This window comes from Pteropus vampyrus, unplaced genomic scaffold (genome assembly GCF_000151845.1).
Source record: "Pteropus vampyrus isolate Shadow unplaced genomic scaffold, Pvam_2.0 Scaffold463, whole genome shotgun sequence".
In the NCBI taxonomy this organism is placed as follows: domain Eukaryota; kingdom Metazoa; phylum Chordata; class Mammalia; order Chiroptera; family Pteropodidae; genus Pteropus; species Pteropus vampyrus.
The window spans coordinates 1,525,497-1,544,951 of NW_011889244.1; the positions used below are offsets into that span (position 1 = coordinate 1,525,497).

General features: G+C 37.8%; 2 protein-coding genes across 6 annotated transcripts in view; one reads left to right on the forward strand and one right to left on the reverse strand.

The window, feature by feature from the left end:
• The window catches only part of ALG14 (ALG14, UDP-N-acetylglucosaminyltransferase subunit), a 95,359-nt gene extending 88,428 nt beyond the window's left edge, over positions 1-6,931 (reverse strand). For all 4 annotated transcript variants that reach the window (XM_011382191.2, XM_023524440.1, XM_011382190.2 and 1 more), the window contains exons 1-2: positions 6,658-6,931; positions 3,279-3,430 (exon numbers count right to left, since the gene is read on the reverse strand). In XM_011382191.2, the coding sequence (XP_011380493.1) occupies positions 3,279-3,430; positions 6,658-6,793 (288 nt within the window). In that variant the 5' untranslated portion in view covers positions 6,794-6,931. The remainder of the gene's footprint in view (positions 1-3,278; positions 3,431-6,657) is intronic.
• Positions 6,932-7,011: 80 nt separating this feature from the next.
• Positions 7,012-19,455, forward strand: part of LOC105306904 (transmembrane protein 56-like) — an 85,009-nt gene continuing 72,565 nt past the window's right edge. The window contains exon 1 of one of the 2 annotated variants that reach the window (XM_023524441.1): positions 7,012-7,863. The gene's annotated coding sequence lies outside the window, so the exon portion shown is untranslated. The remainder of the gene's footprint in view (positions 7,864-19,455) is intronic. The other variant, XM_011382187.2, reaches the window with a different exon arrangement.

Sequence of the window (19,455 nt, forward strand, 5' to 3'; positions counted from 1 at the left end):
TTAAATGAAAATGAAAACAAAACAAAAAATAGAAAAAATAAATGCAACAAAGAGCTGGTCCTTTGAGAAGGTTAATAAACTTGACAAATCCCTGGCTAGACTCATTAAAGAGAAAGGACACAAATAAACAAAATCAGGAGTGAAAGAGGAGAAACTATGACAGACACTACAGAAATACAAAGGATCATACAAGAATACCAAGAAAAAAGTATATAACACCAAATTTAATAACCTAGAAGAAATGGACAAGTACTTAGAAAGATACAACCTTCCTAGTCTGAATCAAGAAGATCTGGAAAATCTAAACAGAATGATCAGCAGTATGGAAATTGTAACAATCATCAAAAACCTACCAAAAAGTAAAAGTCCAGGACCAGATGGCTTCACCAGTGAATTCTACCAAATATTCAAAGAAGATTTAATACCTATTTTCATCAAACTCTTCCAAAAAAAGCAAAGAGGAGGCAATACTTCCCAACTCATTTTAAGAGGCCAGTATTACCCTGATGCCAAAACCTGGTAAAGATAACACAAGAAAACTACAGACCAATATCTCTCATGAACACAGCTGCAAAAATCCTAAATAAGATACTAGTGAACCAAATACAGCAACATATTAAAAAGATTATACACATGATCAGGTGGGCTTCATCCCAGGGGCAGAAGGATGGTTCAACATATGCAAATCGATTTACATGATACACCACATAAACAAATTAAAAAATAAGAATCATATGATCATATCAATAGATGTAGAAAAAGCCTTCGACAAGATACAGCATCCATTTATAATCAAAACACTTAACAAAATCGGTATAGAAAGAAAGTACCTTAACATAATAAAGGCCATATATGACAAACCCTTAGCCAACATTATACTTCATGGTGAAAAACTAAAAACCTTCTCTCTAAGATCAGGAACAAGACAAGGCTGTCCACTGTTGCCACTGTTATTCAATATAACATTGGAGGTCCTGGCGAGTGTAATCAGGCAAGAGAAAGGTATAAAAGGCATCCAAATGGGAAATGAAGAAGTCAAACTGTCACTATGTGCAGATAACATGATTCTCTATACATAAAACCCTAAAGACACCACTAGAACACTACTAGAAACAATAACCAAATGCAGTAAAGTTTCTGGATATAAAATCAGTGTTCAAAAATCCATAGTGTACTTAATAATGACGTGTCAGAAAAAGAAGTGGAAAAAATAATTCCTTTGGCAATTGCAAGAAAAAGAATAAAATACTTAGCAATAAATCTAACAAAACATTTGAAGGATCTATATAATGAAAACACAAGACCCTATTAAAAATCGAAGAAGATACAAAGAATTGAAAAGATAGTCCGTGTTCTTGGATTGGAAGAATCGATATAGTTAAAATAACCTTATTACCTAAAGCATTATACAGATTTAATGCAATCTCCATCAAAATCCCATCGGCATTTTTTAAAGAAATAGAACAAAAAATCATCAGATTTGTATGGAAGCACAAAAGATCTCAAATTGCCAAAAGGCATCCTGACAGAAAAGAATGAGGTTGGAGGTATCACTCTGACCAACTTCAAATTACACTACAAAGCAACAGTAATCAAAATGGCATGGTATTGGCAGAAAAACAGACACAGGGACCAGCAGAACAGAATTGAAAGTCCAGGATTAAATCCATGTTTATATGGGCAAATAATTTCGACAAAAAAGCCAAAAACATACAGTAGAGAAAGGAAAGCCTCTTCAATAAATAGTGCTGGAAAAACTGGAAAGCCACCTGAGAAAGAATGAAATTAGATTGTTGTCTATCACCACATACCAAAATTAACTCAAAATGGATTAAGAACCTGAAAATATGAACTTGAAACAATAAAATGCTTAGAAGAAAACATAGGAACTAAACTCAAGGACCTAAGACTTAAAGAGGGTTTTATGAATTTGATCTCAGAGGCAAGTAAAAGCTAAAATAAAAGAATGGGACTACAACAAACTAAAAAGCTTCTGCCCAGTGAAAGAAACCGTCAACAAGGTAAAGAGACAATCATGTAAATGGGAAAATATATTTGCAAGCAACACCTCCAATAAGGGCCTAATATCCAAAATATACAAAGAACTCATACGACTCAATAAGAACAAAAAAACAAACGATCCAATCAAAAAATGGGCAGAGGACCTGAACAGACACTTCTCCCTAGAGGACATACAAATGGCCAACACATGTATGAAAAGATGCTCAACATCGCTAGCTACTAGGGAAATGCAAATCAAAGCCACAATGATACCATCTCACACCTGTTAGAATAGCTGTAATCAATAGGACAAGTAATAACAAATGTTGGAGAGGATGTGGAGAAAAAGGAACCCTCATACACTGCTGGTGGAACTGCACATTGGTATAGCCACTATGGAAAACAGTATGGAGGTTCCTCAAAAAACTAAGAATGGATCTACCATATGATCCAGCAATCCCTCTACTGGGTATTTATCCCAAAGACTTGACAACTCATATCCATAAAGATATTTGCACATCGATGTTCATGGAAGCATTATTCACAGTGGCCAGGACATGGAAGCAAGCGAAGTGTCCTACAATAGATAACTGGATAAAGAAGCTGTGGTACATATATACAATGGAATATTACTCAGCCATAAGAAGAGATGAGATATTGCCATTTGCGACAACATGGATGGACTTCAAGATAATCATGCTAAGCAAAATAAGCCAGACAGAAACAGTTGAAAATCACATGGTATCACTTATCTTGGGATATAAACCTAAAAGCAATAAATGAACAGGACAAACAGAGACTCATGGACATGGACAATGGACTAGTGGTTACCAGAGGGTAGGGGTTGGGGGAGGAGAGGGGAGGTAGACAGGGTAAAGGGAATCAAATATAGGGGGTACGGGGTAGGGTGAAGTGGGTAAAGGGGATCAAATATATGGTAGCTGAAGGAGACTGGACTTTGGTAAACACACCATAGAATATAGATTCCAAATTATAATGTACACCTGAAAATTATATAATTGCATTAACCAATGTGACCCCAATAAACTTAATAGTAAAAAAAAAAGAACAAAGGAAAATACAAAAAATTAAATAATCCCTTGTATGTGAAGATTTAAAGAAATTCTTATGTTTTGATAGTAAAAGAAATATATTTCATCAGTAGTAAACATCTGACTGCCTTGTGTGGGCAGGGCACTGAAGTGTCATGGATTTTTTCCAGTGATAAACTCAATACACAACTTATAACTTTCTTGGAAACAGAAATTATCACTTACCCTGGTACTGGGGTCTCTATCAGCTCGATCTAGTTCAAAAGAACTTATTTTCTGGGCACTCATTTCATCAGTGTCAGCAATGACGTAATGTCTGGGAGAGTAAGCATTGGACAAGTACTCAAGCAGCCTCAGGATCTCGGTGGTATGTCCACCTGAAAAAAAAATATTGGAAGGCCTTAGATTAAGAAATCTGTAATGGATGTATCCCATTCTAGCAGTCCCTAACCTTTTTGGCACCAGAGACGGGTGCTCCTATAAGAATCTAATGCCTGAGGTGGTGATGCTAGTGCTGAGAAGCGGCTGCAAATACAGATGAAACTTTGCTCACTCGCCTGCCGCTCACCTATTGCTGTGTGGCCTGGTTCCTAACAGGCCACGGACCCGTAGTGGTTCATGGCCTCGGAGTTGGAGACCCCTGTCCTATTTGACTATCTTATACTGTTATGTTTTGTGTATTTCTCAAAAGACAGAAGGAACAGCTGGAAACAATAATGTATGCCCTTGTATAAATACTACTTTTATATGAGGAAGAGGCTAACAAATGTATACAAATAAAACCAGCACTAGCAGTAGGTGCCGAAGAAGGTACAAAGAAATGTGAGACAGCTCCTGTTATCAAGAAGCCTAGTGGGAGAGGGGCAAGACACAAATAGACATATAAAGAGCAATGCAAGACAGTAAGAAAAATGTAAATGGAGGGTAGTGGAGGGAAACAAATGGTTATGAAAAATCAATGCCGTAAGAATAGTGGAGATCCCTGATAACAGCTGAGATGACTTAAAGATGAAACTAATGGATAGACAGGACTAGGGAGGCCATTGGGCAGAGGTGGGATTATTTGGACAAGTGATGGCAAGATCTGAAATGCATGTTCAAGGGATGATGGGACTACTGGGAAGAAAGATGAGGGCAAAATAAGGTCAGGAAAATAGGTTGAAGAGAAATGTCAGGGAGGCATGAGCACTGACCCACAGGGTTCAGGTCTTCCTAAGGAAGACTGCTGTTCACCACAGCTTTCGCAACCCCAGCTCCGAATGGAGGTCTCAGCACACGACAGGTCCTCAAATACTTATCTTCTTCACCAAACAACTGTATGCTTTTTGAAATGGTAAAATCTGCAAAATTTTCAGTTTAATTTCAAAACCATGAATTGAAAAAAATCAACTGTGTTCACTGAAGTTTCCTTCAAGGAACAAAAACCCAAAAGGACATCTACCTATCACATTAACTATATGCCACTGAAGCAAAACGATCACATTCCTTACCAACTAGCTCTATCATATCTATTTAGTTTCATTTCACAATCTCTCAGCCTCAGCCAGGTTGCTGTCCTTAACATACTCTATATTCATCTTGTTACCTTTTCCTTGCCTCTAATCACTGTTCTCCCGACCTACAGAGCTCTTCCCGCTCTCCTCGCTTCTCTTATGTTTGTAAGAAAGAGCTTTCAATAGTGATAGAGTGAATAGAAGGATAATCAAACAAATGAAGTATGTGATTTCTCTCAACACATATATTTTCTTATAGTACAAAGGGAAGGATTACTCTCTAGATTGCAGAAGGAATTAGACAGAGGAATAAAATCAGCATAGAGTAAATGTGAGTTTCAAGAATTAGAATCATACTTTTTAACTTGTCACCCGTGTTCTTATACAGGGCAAGGAATTTACACATCTGATTTATACTCATTTTAGTATTTTTGTTTTTAGCCTTGAAAAAGTGTGGTGGTTTGCAAAGTAGGTACTTGTTTTCACAGCTGGAACAATTAAGGATAAAACCTAATATTCACAACATTTTCCAGTGCAATTAAAAATTCATTAAACCTGCTTTAACAGTCTTTTTTTTTTTTTAATGGAAACCATCACTGAACACATTCCTTGAAAATTTAAACTTGCTACTGAATTGTTATTAAAATGATGGGTTTTATCTTCCATTTTACTCTTTTATTAAGATTTATTCTTTTGGAACAAAATTTGTTCTATTTTTTAAATATCCAAAATCAAATCACTTCTCACCACCTCCTTTGCTACCACTCTGTTCCAAGGCGCATCACTTTCCACAGATTATGACCACAGCTTCCTGGTCTGTTCCCCACAGTCCACTTGTCTATTTAAGTGTCTACTTCAGTCTGGTTTCAACACAGCATCGAGTATGATCCTATTAAAAAGTGCTGATCAAATTACTGACCTTTGCTCAAAAACATCCAGTGGTTTCCCTTCTCACATGGAATAAAAGGCTTCTTATAATGTGACCCCTTAATCTGTTACCCTTGGACCTCACCTGCTTCTCTCCCCATTACTCGGTCAGCTCCAGCCCTCTGGCCTCCTTGCTGTTGGATATGTCATCTTCCCAGTGAGGCTTTCCCTGACAATTCTGTCTAAAACACAACTCCCTCTCCTCACGTCATAGTATGCAGTTTATTTCTTATCTCATTGTGGCAAATGTCCATTTGGTTTTTTGTTAGTTTTTCTAGTCTCCATTTCATTCACTGCTGTATACTTGCACCTGTCACACTGCTTGGGACAAAGTCAGCAGTCCATGGCAAATAAAATTAGTCAGCTTTGTTATTTCCAGAGAACAGTTTAGTGTCTGGCCTCTCCTATGGCTCAGAATGTTAGGTGAATAAAGTAATAAATTATACTGGAACATAAGTTTAGAACATTTGTTCATACTATAATTATTCTATCTTGATGCAATCTCCTGGCATTTCTAAATTTACACAGCATATAATGTATACCTCTGTCAGAACTACCACTTAAAATTGTGAGAACCTGTATAGCTGGTGGACTCTGTTTAGATGGTATTACGTGATAGGACAGCTTGCTGTTCTTCCTCTGACACAATTTCCTCCCTCAAGTGTGGGCTGTCCTACACTTAGGAGATAATTTTTATCCTCGTGAATATATATATATTTGTAAATATATATATATATATATATATATTTACAAATATGGCAATTCACCTTGCCTCATTTATCACATGGAATTCATGATTCCTAAACTAAATATAAGCTGTCTAGATTAATAACGCAAAATAGTAATTTTTAGTCAAAGAAATTGCATGTTAGCATGAAAAGACTTCTGCCACCTCTTTGTTCACTAATAATTTGTCAGAAAAATATACGCTGCATAGAAGGTTAACTACAGATAAGGGCAAGTTACTCATTTGTTATTAAAGACTTGACCAGGGAAGCGTCAGACAACCAGCATTTTGCCTGGCTGGGCTGGCCGGGCTGGCCGGTTCCGGTAACGCAGAGAAACTACAAACCTCAGCATGCAATGCTGCAAAAACGCTAAGGAGACCAGGGAACACCGTCACGGTGTACTCTGGGGTTTGTAGTGTCCAACCCCAGCCCGACAGTCACCGCCCTGATACTTACCAGACCCGGCCACCACCATGAGACTGAGAGATTCCCGGGGTACGACGACCCGGGAATGAAGCACGATCCACAGCCGTAGTGCTAGGAGCACTGCAGCCGCTCCTGCCACCGCTGCCAGAATAACGGCGCTCTCCATTCAAAGGAACAACGCATGCGTGCTAGCCCACGGCTCCGGCACTGAGGATCGGTCAAAGTTCAGGAACTACGGGCGCTGAGGAGACTCAAACCCGGCGAGTCCAATGTCTTGCTAGTTTGCGCTGGGCGGGGGTTGAGGGCCAGAGGCGGAAGTCCCGCCTCCGAGGCATTTGGATTCCCCAGGACTCCTGCCCAAACGGAAGCTGGAATTCCGGAAGTTAAGCACTGGAGAAGTTACACTAACATCGGCGATGAGGTCAGGCCAGCCGTGCGCCCTAGAGGTCTTAGACCTCCCAAGTTAGTAGATGTTCCAGCGTTATCAGCTTTGTGAATTCCACCTGAGGCCCTTGGCATACATCGCTTTTTTTTTCTTCCTTTGTTTCCCTCCCTCCCTTCCTTCCGAAATGTTCCATTCGCACGTGCTTACAATTATTGAAAGTGTTTGCCAGTAAAAGATACCTTAGTACAAAAAAATTGAATTCAGGGTCCTCATCCTGTCAACAAAAGGATGTAGGCAAATAATAGCGCTTGGATTGCTGTGGAGAGATGTCTGAGGCTTTGTAAACTGGCACAGGCAAAACAAATGTTGGGCATGTTGAAAATTACTCGGCTCCAGGCCCCAGAAGACACTTGCAGCCCCTCGTGCCCTATCCCCTCACTACTGTAACTACTTGTATCTTTAATAAAAATCAGTTTTACCAGACTTGGCTTGCAGCTGGAATGAGTGGAGTGACCAAACATTTAGAGGCTGCCAGTAAATGCAGAGAATCAAAGAGGGTGGAGTAGCAAACGTTTGCAGTTACGGGTGATTAATTTAGATTAAGGCTAGGGTCAAACTGTTGAGTGTTCTGGAAAGGGAAATGAGGACTGTAGGGAGGAGTTAGGTGGCAGGCAGGGACAGGAACAAAGTTGGGAACTCTTGAACAAAATAAATGGCTACCGGGTGAGCTGAGTCCTGGGCTCTGTCAGGCATGGAACATATAATCAAGAGATCAAGAACCTGTACAGCATTAATCAGGAAAAGCAAGGAAGGCTGAGCAGGAAGAAGCAACTAAAATTTCTCTTTGGGAGGTAAGTTGTACTGACAATGCAGGTAAACATGCATGGGGATAAATTATAGTTGTGTGAAAAGCATGAAAAATGTATTAATTGACAAAATGAATAATGGTTTTGAGCCATAACTAATCATAAGTAAAGTTTGGAAAGTAATTTTTATTATCTTTGTAAATCTCCTAAAGTTTCTATGGCAAATATCTATTATTCTTGAATATTTTTTAAGTGTGGATTATTTTGCTCTATTCTGTAGGTTTGTACTTGTTAATTTATTCAACATATTAATAAGTGCCTGCTATGTGCTAGATGTAAGTACAGGGGATCTCGTATGAGTAGGACAGTCAACCAGACAAGAACATTAGAGGAGGAGGTGGCAGATTTGAGATGTATTTTATGGATAAAGTCAATAAGATTCATAGATGGATTAGATACTGGGAATCAAGATGGTTCCTAGATTTTTGGCTTCAAAACTGGTTAGATGGCTTCATTTGCTAAGAATAGACAGGAGGAGAAACAAGCTTTTGTGGATAGAGAAAGGGGAGGAGAGGATGAAAATGATGTGTTCTGTTGCGGATGTTAGTTTGAATAGCCTGTTAGACATCCAAGTGGTTATTGTCAGATAGGGAGTTTCATGTACAAACATGAAGCTTGGGTCAGACCTAGAAGTATAAATTTAGAACTCAGCATGTAGATGACATTTAAAGCCATAGGACTGGGTGAGATCATCTAGAGAGGGATGGAAATGTTTTATGTTCATGTTTTCCACTCTCCACACAGGCCTACAGAGCCCTTGAAACATGGCTAGTGAGACTGAGGAACTGAGTTTTAATTTTATTTAAATTATTTTAAGTTTAGACAGTAGCTAGTGGCTACTGTATTGGACAGCTCAGGAGAGAGAAGAGCCTGGGGTGATTAACATTTAAAGGTCTAGTAAAGGGGACTGAGCCAGCAAAGAAGATGGAGAAGGAAAAGCCAGGGAGATAGGAGGAAAATCAGGAAAGAGTTGTGTCCACAAAAACCAAGAGAGGAAAATGATTCAAGAATGAGAGTGTAGTCAACTATGCCATATGCGGCGGATAGGTTGGATCAGATGACTCGGGAACAAATATGTCACTGGGGATCTAAACAAAAGCAGAATTTCTGTGGAATGGTGGTCATGGAAGGCAGATGGAAATGGGCAGAAGAGAGAACAGGAAATGAAGAAAAGCAGTCTCTGCAGACAATCATTTCAGGTTTTTCAAAGGAGAATAGATAAATTGGATGGGAAAAGGAGGAGAATTTTTAAGATAGGAGTCACTAGACATATTTGTCTAATGTTAAAAATGATTCTCGGTAGAGGAAAATTGGAGCAGGAGAGAAGAGGAATAAGAACAGTAACAAATTTCTTCAAAAAATGAAAAGGGTTGGAATCTAGGGCACAAGTGGAGGGATTGGGCTTTGATAGGAGGAGGGACCCTTATTCCATGGTAAGAGGATGAAAGGCAGGGTTATGGATGCAGATCCTGGGAGGTCTGTAGAATTGCTGGTGAATACATGAGTGTGTGGGGACTGTGCGTAGAGTATGAGAGGTTCGAGAAGAAAGAAGGTATGAAATAATTCATCTGGTGTATTGGCATATGCACCAGGATCAGCGTAGGATTTCTAAGTAGACTGGAATGCCCATTTGAAGCTCGTGATAAATATAGAGAGAAACCAGTTAGTGGAATGTTATGTCTTTTTCCCCCAGTGGAAAAGGCAGATAATTGGCTTTAATCAGAGTTAGATTTTTTGACAGGGGAATTCATTAGAGAGAGAAGGTTCCTTTTAAGGGAGTGAGGTCCACGGAATTGCTTCTGGACGTAGTGGAAAGTAAAGACAGGAGAGTAGAGGTGGGAGAACTGATGAATAGTGGAAGTGTGTAAGGTCAGTGGATTGAAGGCCTAAAGAAGATTGAAAAATTGCAATGAAAAAACTAGTCACTCAATTATAGAGATAAGTGGTGGTCAGTGAGTAGGATTCTTGAAGTCAATTTTGTGTTATTACTGGTAGTATTTAGGGTGTAACTCTAGGAATGAATGAAGAAAGATCATGATGGAAATGCCCACATGGATGCTGAAGTTATGAAGGGGCGGAAAGGAAAATAATGAGCTCAAGTTTTCAAAGAGTAAGAGGTTGGAAGATGACAGCAGCCACAAAGGGCATTGAGTACAAACTGGGTATCTTCCATTTGTCCCTCAGGTCCATGCTTCTCCACCCCTCTTAGTGCCATGGGAATGGAAACCTATGGATTAAATCAACAGGTTTCCTTGCTTTCTGGTTCTGGTTGGGTTTGGCCAAAGGGGACTCTCAGCAGATCTGAGGGATGGAGTCTGTGTTCCTGAACTGCAGGTGTCTGCTCTTCAATGTGGCCTTCTCTACACATCTCTCTCTTTCTGGGTCCCGAGACTCCTGTTCCTTGTTCCTTCAGGCTAGGGGTGGTAACGGTTCTACTGTTACTAGCCCTGAGTTACTACACTATCCCTGTGCCTTTCCTATCTCATCCACCTTTGTTAGTAGTCCCTTTATTAAATCATCCCAAATTTACCTAACATGAGTATGCCATCTCTGTCCTGTTGGGGACACTGATACAGGGTGGTACGACTGCATGGCAAGAACTTCAAAGGAGGTGGAGTTTTTGAAAGAACGATAAATGGTTTGGAAGCAGCGGTAGGGATCAAGAGGAATGCCGAATCCACCTCCTCTGGCGGTGAAGAACAAATGGCCTCTATCTGAGAGACATACTGAAGAAGTTTAGGAGAGCAAGACTTCGGCTTGTACAGGGAAGTGGACAAGACATTCAGAAAGAAGTTGAAGATATAGGGGAAGTTTACAGGTTATAGATCAGAAAGTCCAAAGGGTAGAGTGAAAAGGTTTGAAGGGTGGTAGGGAATGGGAGTTGGGTCAGATTAAGGAGGTTTGTAAGTAACTGGAGATAAGAATCAGGATGATAATGGCTGATCTATAAGATTTCTGGGGATTGACTAGGGATGAGGGCAGGCTCTCAATTCATTTCAGTTCCGTTCTACTAGTACTTATTATGCGTTGTTCCGGGCTAGGCACTGGGGTACACTGGTAGGACAGTAACATTCAACACCCAACCAGTGACTTAACAATGAGCCTGACTGTGTGAACCACATACCTTTTGACAGAGTCTCCTAGAGAAAACACCCACTTTCGTGGGCTGCCTGGGAGTGTGGGCTGCTAGGGATCCTGTCAGCTAGGCCCCTTCACACCAGAATTCAACACTCTTCAGTCCTAGTAAGGACAGTGAAGTATGCATAAAGAAGACTGAAGCTTTTCTGCAAGAGCCTGGGAGGCTACTTTGGTCGGCATTATGTCCATTCATGACAAGGTAAGATAAAGCCAGAGGGAGTTCTTAGTCTGGGCCAGAGACAGAACTGTGGGCACCAGGATTGCTGGTTGTATGCCTTACCATTTAAGATCTGGAAGGTTGGGTTGGATGGGTTGTCCCAGTACAACCCAAATAATCTTGTAGGCAAGACTTTTTTTTCCTTGTCAAATATATTAATACATGTTTAAGTCACAACCTTTTCCTGAATGAAGCCAGCTCCTAGGACTCCTTGAATGCTAACCCTTGAAGTCTAAGGCAATGAACACTTAATTGGTGCTTTACTGTGTGCTTACTACATGCCAAGTACTCAGAACATGAATTAACTAATTTAATTCTCACAACAATCCTATGGGGTAGACATTTTAATGACACCCATTTTACAAACGAAGACATTAAAGCACAGAGTGCTCACACCACATCATACACTCTAGGTCACAAAGCCAAGAAACGGTAGTCAGAATTCAAAAAAGCTGACTTTTCTACAGTATCATTAAAAATATTTATTGTATATTTGTACCAGCTACTGTGCTATATATTAAAAATAGCATGATAGAAATATATTATTTACTGTGCCTGAAACTTCATTTATAAAATTAGAACTAAATAAGGGGAAGGGGATTTTGAAAAAGTGGCTTTTTCACATGCCAATCAAGAACTGCTTGTCTGTTTTGTAGCTTTTTCTCCAAGTAAATTCAAAAAGGATACCAGATTAGATAGATAAGCAGACATATGTATGTGTGTGTTTCTCTGTATATACATATATTCCACTCTTGATTCAATCCTTGTTTAAGATGAATTTACAGTGAAATTACTAGACAGCAATTTTATTCTCACTTTATGTCCATTTATCTCAAGTATGCTTTTTCTAGACATGTTTATAAATCCCTTGCCCTATCCCTATGCACCCAAAATGCCTTATGAGTTTCAAATATAACAGGATATTAAAATCTTGTTTTAAAATACAACTCCAGGTTACCATGGTATCATACCACATTATACTGTTTATTAATGACAACCACAAAAATACTAGCTCCTTTAATTTTCAAAGTTACTATTTCTTCAGTTTTAGACTTGTAAATCAACTAAGAGACAATTCAAATTTCTGCACTAAACACTGCTTGTCTTTAAAATCTTTAGGCATAATTTTCTCCCCTCCCTCCCTCTCTCCCTTCCCCCAGAGGCTCTGCCTAACACCTCCCTCAAATTTGGCTTTTCTTCTTCATTGTACATCTGCCCCCCTTTTTTCTATATCTCTCAAATTCTTTTATGCTGCCGCAGAGCTTTTTGTTCTTGATAGAAACACACAAATTGTGTTTTCACTCTTACCTGACTCTTATTTGTCCTTTTTGTGAAGAAAACACATGGCAAACCTCCTGTAACATTCATATCCATAATAATACATGCCGTCTACCATTTAGTAGGTATTTATGTGCTTCCTCAACTACCTCTCATAACTGTGCTATAAACTAGAGTACTATTATTATCTCCATTTCGTAGGTAAGGAAATGGAGGCTTTACCATGCTAAATCAACACTGCTGGTGCTTTGATCAGACTTTGGTGGATGTACTGCGGCCATCTAGTGGCTTCAGGGATATTACTTAGGGAAGATAATGCAGAAAACATGCTACAGTAAGAAGGGGACAAGAAGAATGAAATATTGAGATGTGCTATTTAAAAGTTAGTGTTCTCTTGGAATGTTTGTGTAAATATGAATACACTTTACAACAGCGGCTATAGAGTTCTTGCTGTGCCCTTTAACCTGGTTTCTTCTCAGCATCTCCATATTTATTTACTATCCTCTTTATCTTAGTCCCTTCTCAATTTGTTACAAATAGGCTTGTTAACTTAGAAACTTTTTTGATAAAAACCTCAGATGACATAGCTGTTTTTCTAACTTAAGATTCCCTTCTCCAGTGGCATCTTTGTTGACTATTGTTGTTTTGGAGTGAGTTAAAAGATAACTGAAATGGACCCGGGAAAGTCAGCACTTTGTAGTATGTGATTAATATTTAAGACACTGTGGAACTGTTTTAACTTGGAAATTTAAAAGAATTTCTAAATTCCTCTTTCTAAAAAGATGCGATAAATTCACAAAACCTTTTAGGGTCAGTTTCCTCCATTCAATATGGCCTCTCTTTCCTGAATCTTTAACTGCTGATTCTCAGAGTGTCTTTACCTTTAGCCTAAGAAGCTCAAGTCTTCCCCATTAAAAAGTAAAAGAAGATCAATAAAACCCTCCTTGAATCGGTCTGGCTCAGCATTGCTTCAAATTCCCAGTCAGGAACAGTTCAACCACAGTAAAATGGCTCACCAGTCTTTAACCACACTTTTCAACCTTTGCCAGAGTGTTTTTCTACTCCCAGGTAGTTTTTATGCAATTAGCTCTTTCATGGAACCGAAGCCTGTGGTGAGCAAAGAGCAAAGTTATATTTCAGATGTTGAGAGGTGGTCATTCTGAACATGTAGCCAGGCAGCCTACTCTTGGCGGAGTCCAAGCATATGGAGGTTCCGTTCACCATGTGGTGGCCCCCCTTACACTACAGAAGTCAGGTAGTGCTTGACAGAGGCCTTGCCCTAGGATGACACTGTCCTATGCATACTGGATACCTCTATAATATACTGACCCAAATGCCTCTGACTTCATCTGACTGAGTGAGCATTCTTTTTTGGTATGGGGGGAGGGGGGAGGCTCCAAAGAGTAATGGGCTCAGGTCTCATAAGCATGGTTGAAGGTGAATCAATAGTCATTCAGTCTTCCCACCAAAGTGATCTCTGTCACCTAGAACATAAGCACACATTGGAATAAGAAACATTTGTTTTCCTTAGAGAAAGCTTAATCTATTCCTTTTTCCATGAAATGGTATTTCTCTCTCTATATATAATTATTATAATTTTTATTTTCCAAATACAATTGGCATACAATATTATATTAGTTTCAGATATACAACATGGTATATATAATAATTATTATAATTATAATTTTTTATTTTCCAAATACAGTTGGCATACAATATTATATTAGTTTCAGGTGAACAACATAGTGATTAGACATTTAAATGACTTACAAAGTGATCGCCCTAATAAATCTAGTACCCATCTGACACCATACATAGTTATTAAAATATTACTGACTATATTTGTTATGCTATACTTTACATCCCATGACTCTTTTGTAACTATCAATTTGTACTTCTTAATCCCTTCTTCTTTTTTACCCAGTCCCCAACCGCCTCCCATCTGGTAACCATCAAAATGTTCTCTATATCTATGAGTTTGTTTCTGTTTTGTTAGTTAATTTTTTTCTTTAGATTCCACAGGTAAATGAAAACATATGGCATTTGTCTTTGTTTGACTTATTCCACCCAGCACAATACCCTCTAGGTCTATCCATATGTTGGAGATGGTAAGACTCCATTCTTTTTTATGGCTGAATAATATTCCATTGTATATATATACTACCTCTTTATCCCTTCATCCATTGATGGACACCTAGAGAGCCTCCATATCTTTGCTACTGTAAACACTGCTGCAATGAACATATGGATTCACATGTCCCTTTAAAGTAGTGTTTTGGGTTTCTTTGGATAAATACCCAGAAGTGAGAAAACTGAGTTGGTCCTTCTATGACTCTTTGACTCTCAGCCTTTCCTTTAAAGTCTGTTTTGTCTGGTATAAGAATTGCAACCCCAGCCTTTTTTCATATGCTTCCACTTTCATAAAACATCTTTTTTCATCCCTTTAGTTTCAGTCTCTGTGTGTCTTTCAATCTGAAGTGAGTCTCTTGGAGGCAGCATATGTTTTGGTTTCTTACCTGTTTATCCACTCTATCTTTTAATTAGAGTATTTAATTCATTTACATTTAAAGTAATTGTTGATAGATATGTAGTTATTGACTTTTTCTTTTTTTTACTTTTAAGGCTTTTAATTCATATTGTCAAAATGACCTGCAGAAAGATAATATCCGATGTATATGAGAGCAGCACATTCCTTAGACCTTTACCTGTTAGAGGTGTAGGTGAGAATGATTTCTCATTGTTATTTTTATTTGCATTCTTTCATTACAAATAAAGCTACTTATTTTTTCATATATTTCTTAGCCATTTACATTTTGTCCTTTTTACCTTTTTTTTTTTATTACGGTGACATTGGCTAATTAAATCCAGTAAGTTTCAAGTGTACAATTCAACAGTAAATCATATATATTTTGTATTGTGTGTTCACCACGCGTAGTTAGATTTCTTTTTATCACCACACATTTGACCCCTTTTATGCCATCTACTTCCCCCCACCCCCTACCCTCTAGTAACCTTTAATCTATTCTCCATGTCCATGAGTCTTTGTCATGTTCATTTGTTGCTTTTAGGTTTTTATCTCATATATAAGTGATATCACGTGGTTTTCAACTTTTTCTGTCTCACTTATTTCTCTTAGCACGATTATCTCAAGGTCTACCCATGTTGTCACAAATGACAGTATTTCATCTCTTCTTATGGCTGAGTAATATTCCATTGTATATATGTACCACATCTTCTTTATGCAGTCATCTATTGTAAGACATTTCGGTTGCTTCCATGTCCTGGCCACCGTGAATAATGCTGCTATGAACATCGGTGTGCAAGTATCTTTTTGGATATATATTTTCAAGACTTTGGGGTAATCCCTCTACCTAGTAGAGGGATTGCTGGATCATATGGTAGACCAATTTTTAGTTTTTTTGAAGAACCTCCATACTGTTTTCCATAGTGGCTGTACCAACTTGCAGTCCCACCAGCAGTGTATGAGGGTTCCTTTTTCTCCACATCCTCTCCAACATTTGTTATTACTTGTCCTGTTGATAATAGCTATTCTAACAGGTGTGAGATGGTATCTCATTGTGGCTTTGATTTGCATTTCCCTAATAGCTAGTGATGCTGAGCATCTTTTCATATATTTGTTTACCATTTGTATGTCTTGGAGAAGTGTCTGTTTAGGTTCTCTGCCCATTTTTAAATTAGATTATTTGTTTCTTTGTTATTGAGTTGTATGAGTTCTTTGTATATTTTGGATATTAGGCCCTTATCAGAGGTGTTGCTTGCAAATATATTTTCCCATTCGGATGGTTGTCTCTTTACCTTGTCGACCGTTTCTTTTGCTTTGCAGAAGCTTTTTAGTTTGATGTAGTCCCATTCATTTAGTTTTGCTTTTACTCCTTTGCCTTTGAGGTCAAATTCATAAAATCCTCTTTAAGTCCAAGGTCCTTGAGTTTAGTTCTTATGTTTTCTTCTGTGCAATTTATTGTTTCAGGTCTTATATTCAGGTCCTTAATCCATTTCGAATTAATTTTTGTGTGTGGTGATAGACAACAGTCTAGTTTCATTCTTCCGCAGGTAGCTTTCCAGTTTTCCCAGCACTATTTATTGAAGAGGCTTTCCTTTCTCCATTGTATGTTTTTGGCTTTTTTGTTGAAATTATTTGCCCACATAAATATGGGTTTACTTCTGGACTTTCAATTCTGTTCCACAGATCCATGTGTCTGTTTTTCTGCCAATACCATGCCGTTTTGATTACTGTTGCTTTGAAGTGTAATTTGATGTCCGGCAGAGTGATACCTCCAGCCTCGTTCTTTTTTCTCAGGATGGCTTTGGCAATTCGGGGACTTTTGTGCTTCCATACAAATCTGATGATTTTTTGTTCTATTTCTTTAAAAAATGCCGATGGGATTTTGATGGAGATTGCATTAAATCTGTATAATGCTTTAGGTAATAAGTCCATTTTAACTATATTGATTCTTTCAATTCAAGAACATGGACTGTCTTTCCATTTCTTTGTATCTTCTTCAATTTCTTTTAATAGGATCTTATAGTTTTCATTATATAGGTCTTTCACACATTTCATTAGATTTATTCCTAGGTATTTTATTCTTTTTGTTGCAATTGTGAAAGTAATTATTTTTTCTACTTCTTCTTCTGATACTTCATTATTAGAGTATAGGAACACTGGATTTTTGAATATTGATTTTGTATCCAGAAACTTTACTGTATTGGCTCATTGTTTCTAGTAGTGTTTTATGGAGTCTTTAGGGTTTACTGTATAGAGAATGTCATCTGCAAATAGTGACAGTATGACTTATTCATTTCCTATTTGGATGCCTTCTATATCTTTGTCTTGCCTGATTGCACTCGCTAAGACCTCCAATGTTATATTGAATAACACTAGTGATAGTAGATGACCTTTTCTTGTTTCTGATCTTAGAGGGAAAGTTTTTTTAGTTTTTTACCATTAAGTATAACGTTGGCTGAGAGTCTGTCATATATGGCCTTTATTATGTTAAGGTACTTTCCTTCTATACCAATTTGGTTAAGTGTTTTGATCATAAATGGATGCTATTATCTTGTCAAAGGCTTTTTCTACATCTATTGATATAATCATATGATTCCTATTTTTTAATTTGTTTATGTGGTGTATCACATTAATCGATTTGCATATGTTGAACCATCCTTGTGCCCCTGGGATGAAGCCCACCCGATCATGGTGTTTAATCTTTTTAATATGTTGCTGTATTTGGTTCCCTAGTATCTTATTTAGGATTTTTGCAGCTGTGTTCATGAGACATATTGGTCCATAGTTTTTTTGTTTGTTTGTTTGTTTGTTTGTTTTGTGTTATCTTTACCAGGTTTTGGTGTCAGGATAATGTTGGCCTCATAAAATGAGTTGGGAAGTATTGCCTCCTCTTCGTTTTTTTGAAAGAGTTTGAAGGGAATAGGTATTAAATCTTCTGTGAATGTTTGGTAGAATTCACTGGTGAAGCCATCTGGTCCTGGACTTTTACTTTTTGGTAGGTTTTTGATGATTGTTTCAATTTCCGTACCACTGATCAGTTTGTTTAGATTTTCCAGATCTTCTTGATTCAGTCTAGGAAGGCTGTATCTTTCTAAGTACTTGTCCATTTCTTCTAGGTTATTAAATTTGGTGTTATATACTTTTTTCTTAGTATTCTTGTATGATCCTTTGTATTTCTGTGATGTCTGTCTTAGTTTCTCCTCTTTCACTCCTGATTTTGTTTATTTGTGTCCTTTCTCTTTAGTGAGTCTAGCCAGGGATTTGTCAAGTTTATTAACCTTCTCAAAGGACCAGCTCTTTGTTGCATTTATTTTTTCTATTTTTTGTTTTGTTTTCATTTTCATTTAATTCTGCTCTAAAATTGATTATTTCTTTCCTACTGCTGATTTTAGGCTTCATTTATTCTTCCTTTTCTAGTTTTTAAAGATGAAATGTTAGGTTGTTTATTTGGGCTCATTCTTGTTTTTTTTTGAGATACTCCTGTAATAATATGAACTTTCCTTTTATTACCGCTTTTGCCATGTCCCAAAAGTTTTGATCTGTTGTACTATTGTTATTATTCATTTCTATGTATCTCTTGATCTCTTTATTTCTTCTCTGACTCAGTCATTCTTCAGTAGGATGTTGTTTAATCTCCATATATTTGTGGTTTTTCCTGCTCTCTCTTTACAATTCCCACCAACTTCCAAGCATTATGATCAGAGAATATGGTTGGTATGATTTCAGTCTTCCTGTATTTGTTGAGTCTTCCTGTATTTGTTGTGTTTCAGTATGTGGCCAATCCTTGAGAATATTGCATGTGCACTAGAGAAGAATGTATAAGCAGCTGTTTTGGGATGAAAGGCTCCATATATGCCAATTATGTCCAGTTGGTCAAATGTGTCATTTAATGAAGTTACTTCCTTATTGATTTTCTGTTTGGATGATCTGTCCACATCCAACAGTGGGGTACTTAGTCCCCCAACTATGATAGTACTTTGGTCTGTTTCTCCTTTTAGTTCTGTTAGTAATTGTTTTATATATTTCGGGGCTCCCTGATTGGGAACATAGATATTAATAAGTGTTATGTCCTCTTGGTGCATGATTCCCTTTATCATTATGAAGTGTCCCTCAGTATCTTTCTGTACCTTTTTTATTTCGAAGTCTGTTTCATCCGATACTAGTACCACCACTCCTGCTTTTCTGTGAATGCCATTTGCTTGAAATATCATTTTCCACCCTTTTACTTTGAGTCTATATTTGTCTTTGGAACTGAGATGTGTCTCTTGGAGGCAGCAAATGGTTGCGTTTTGTTTTTTGATCGAATCTGCTACTCTGCCTTTTTATTGGTGAGTTCAGTCCATTTATATTTAGGACGATTATTGAAATATGAAATTTTCCTATAGCCATTTTATCTTTTGCTTTCTGGTAGTTCGGTATT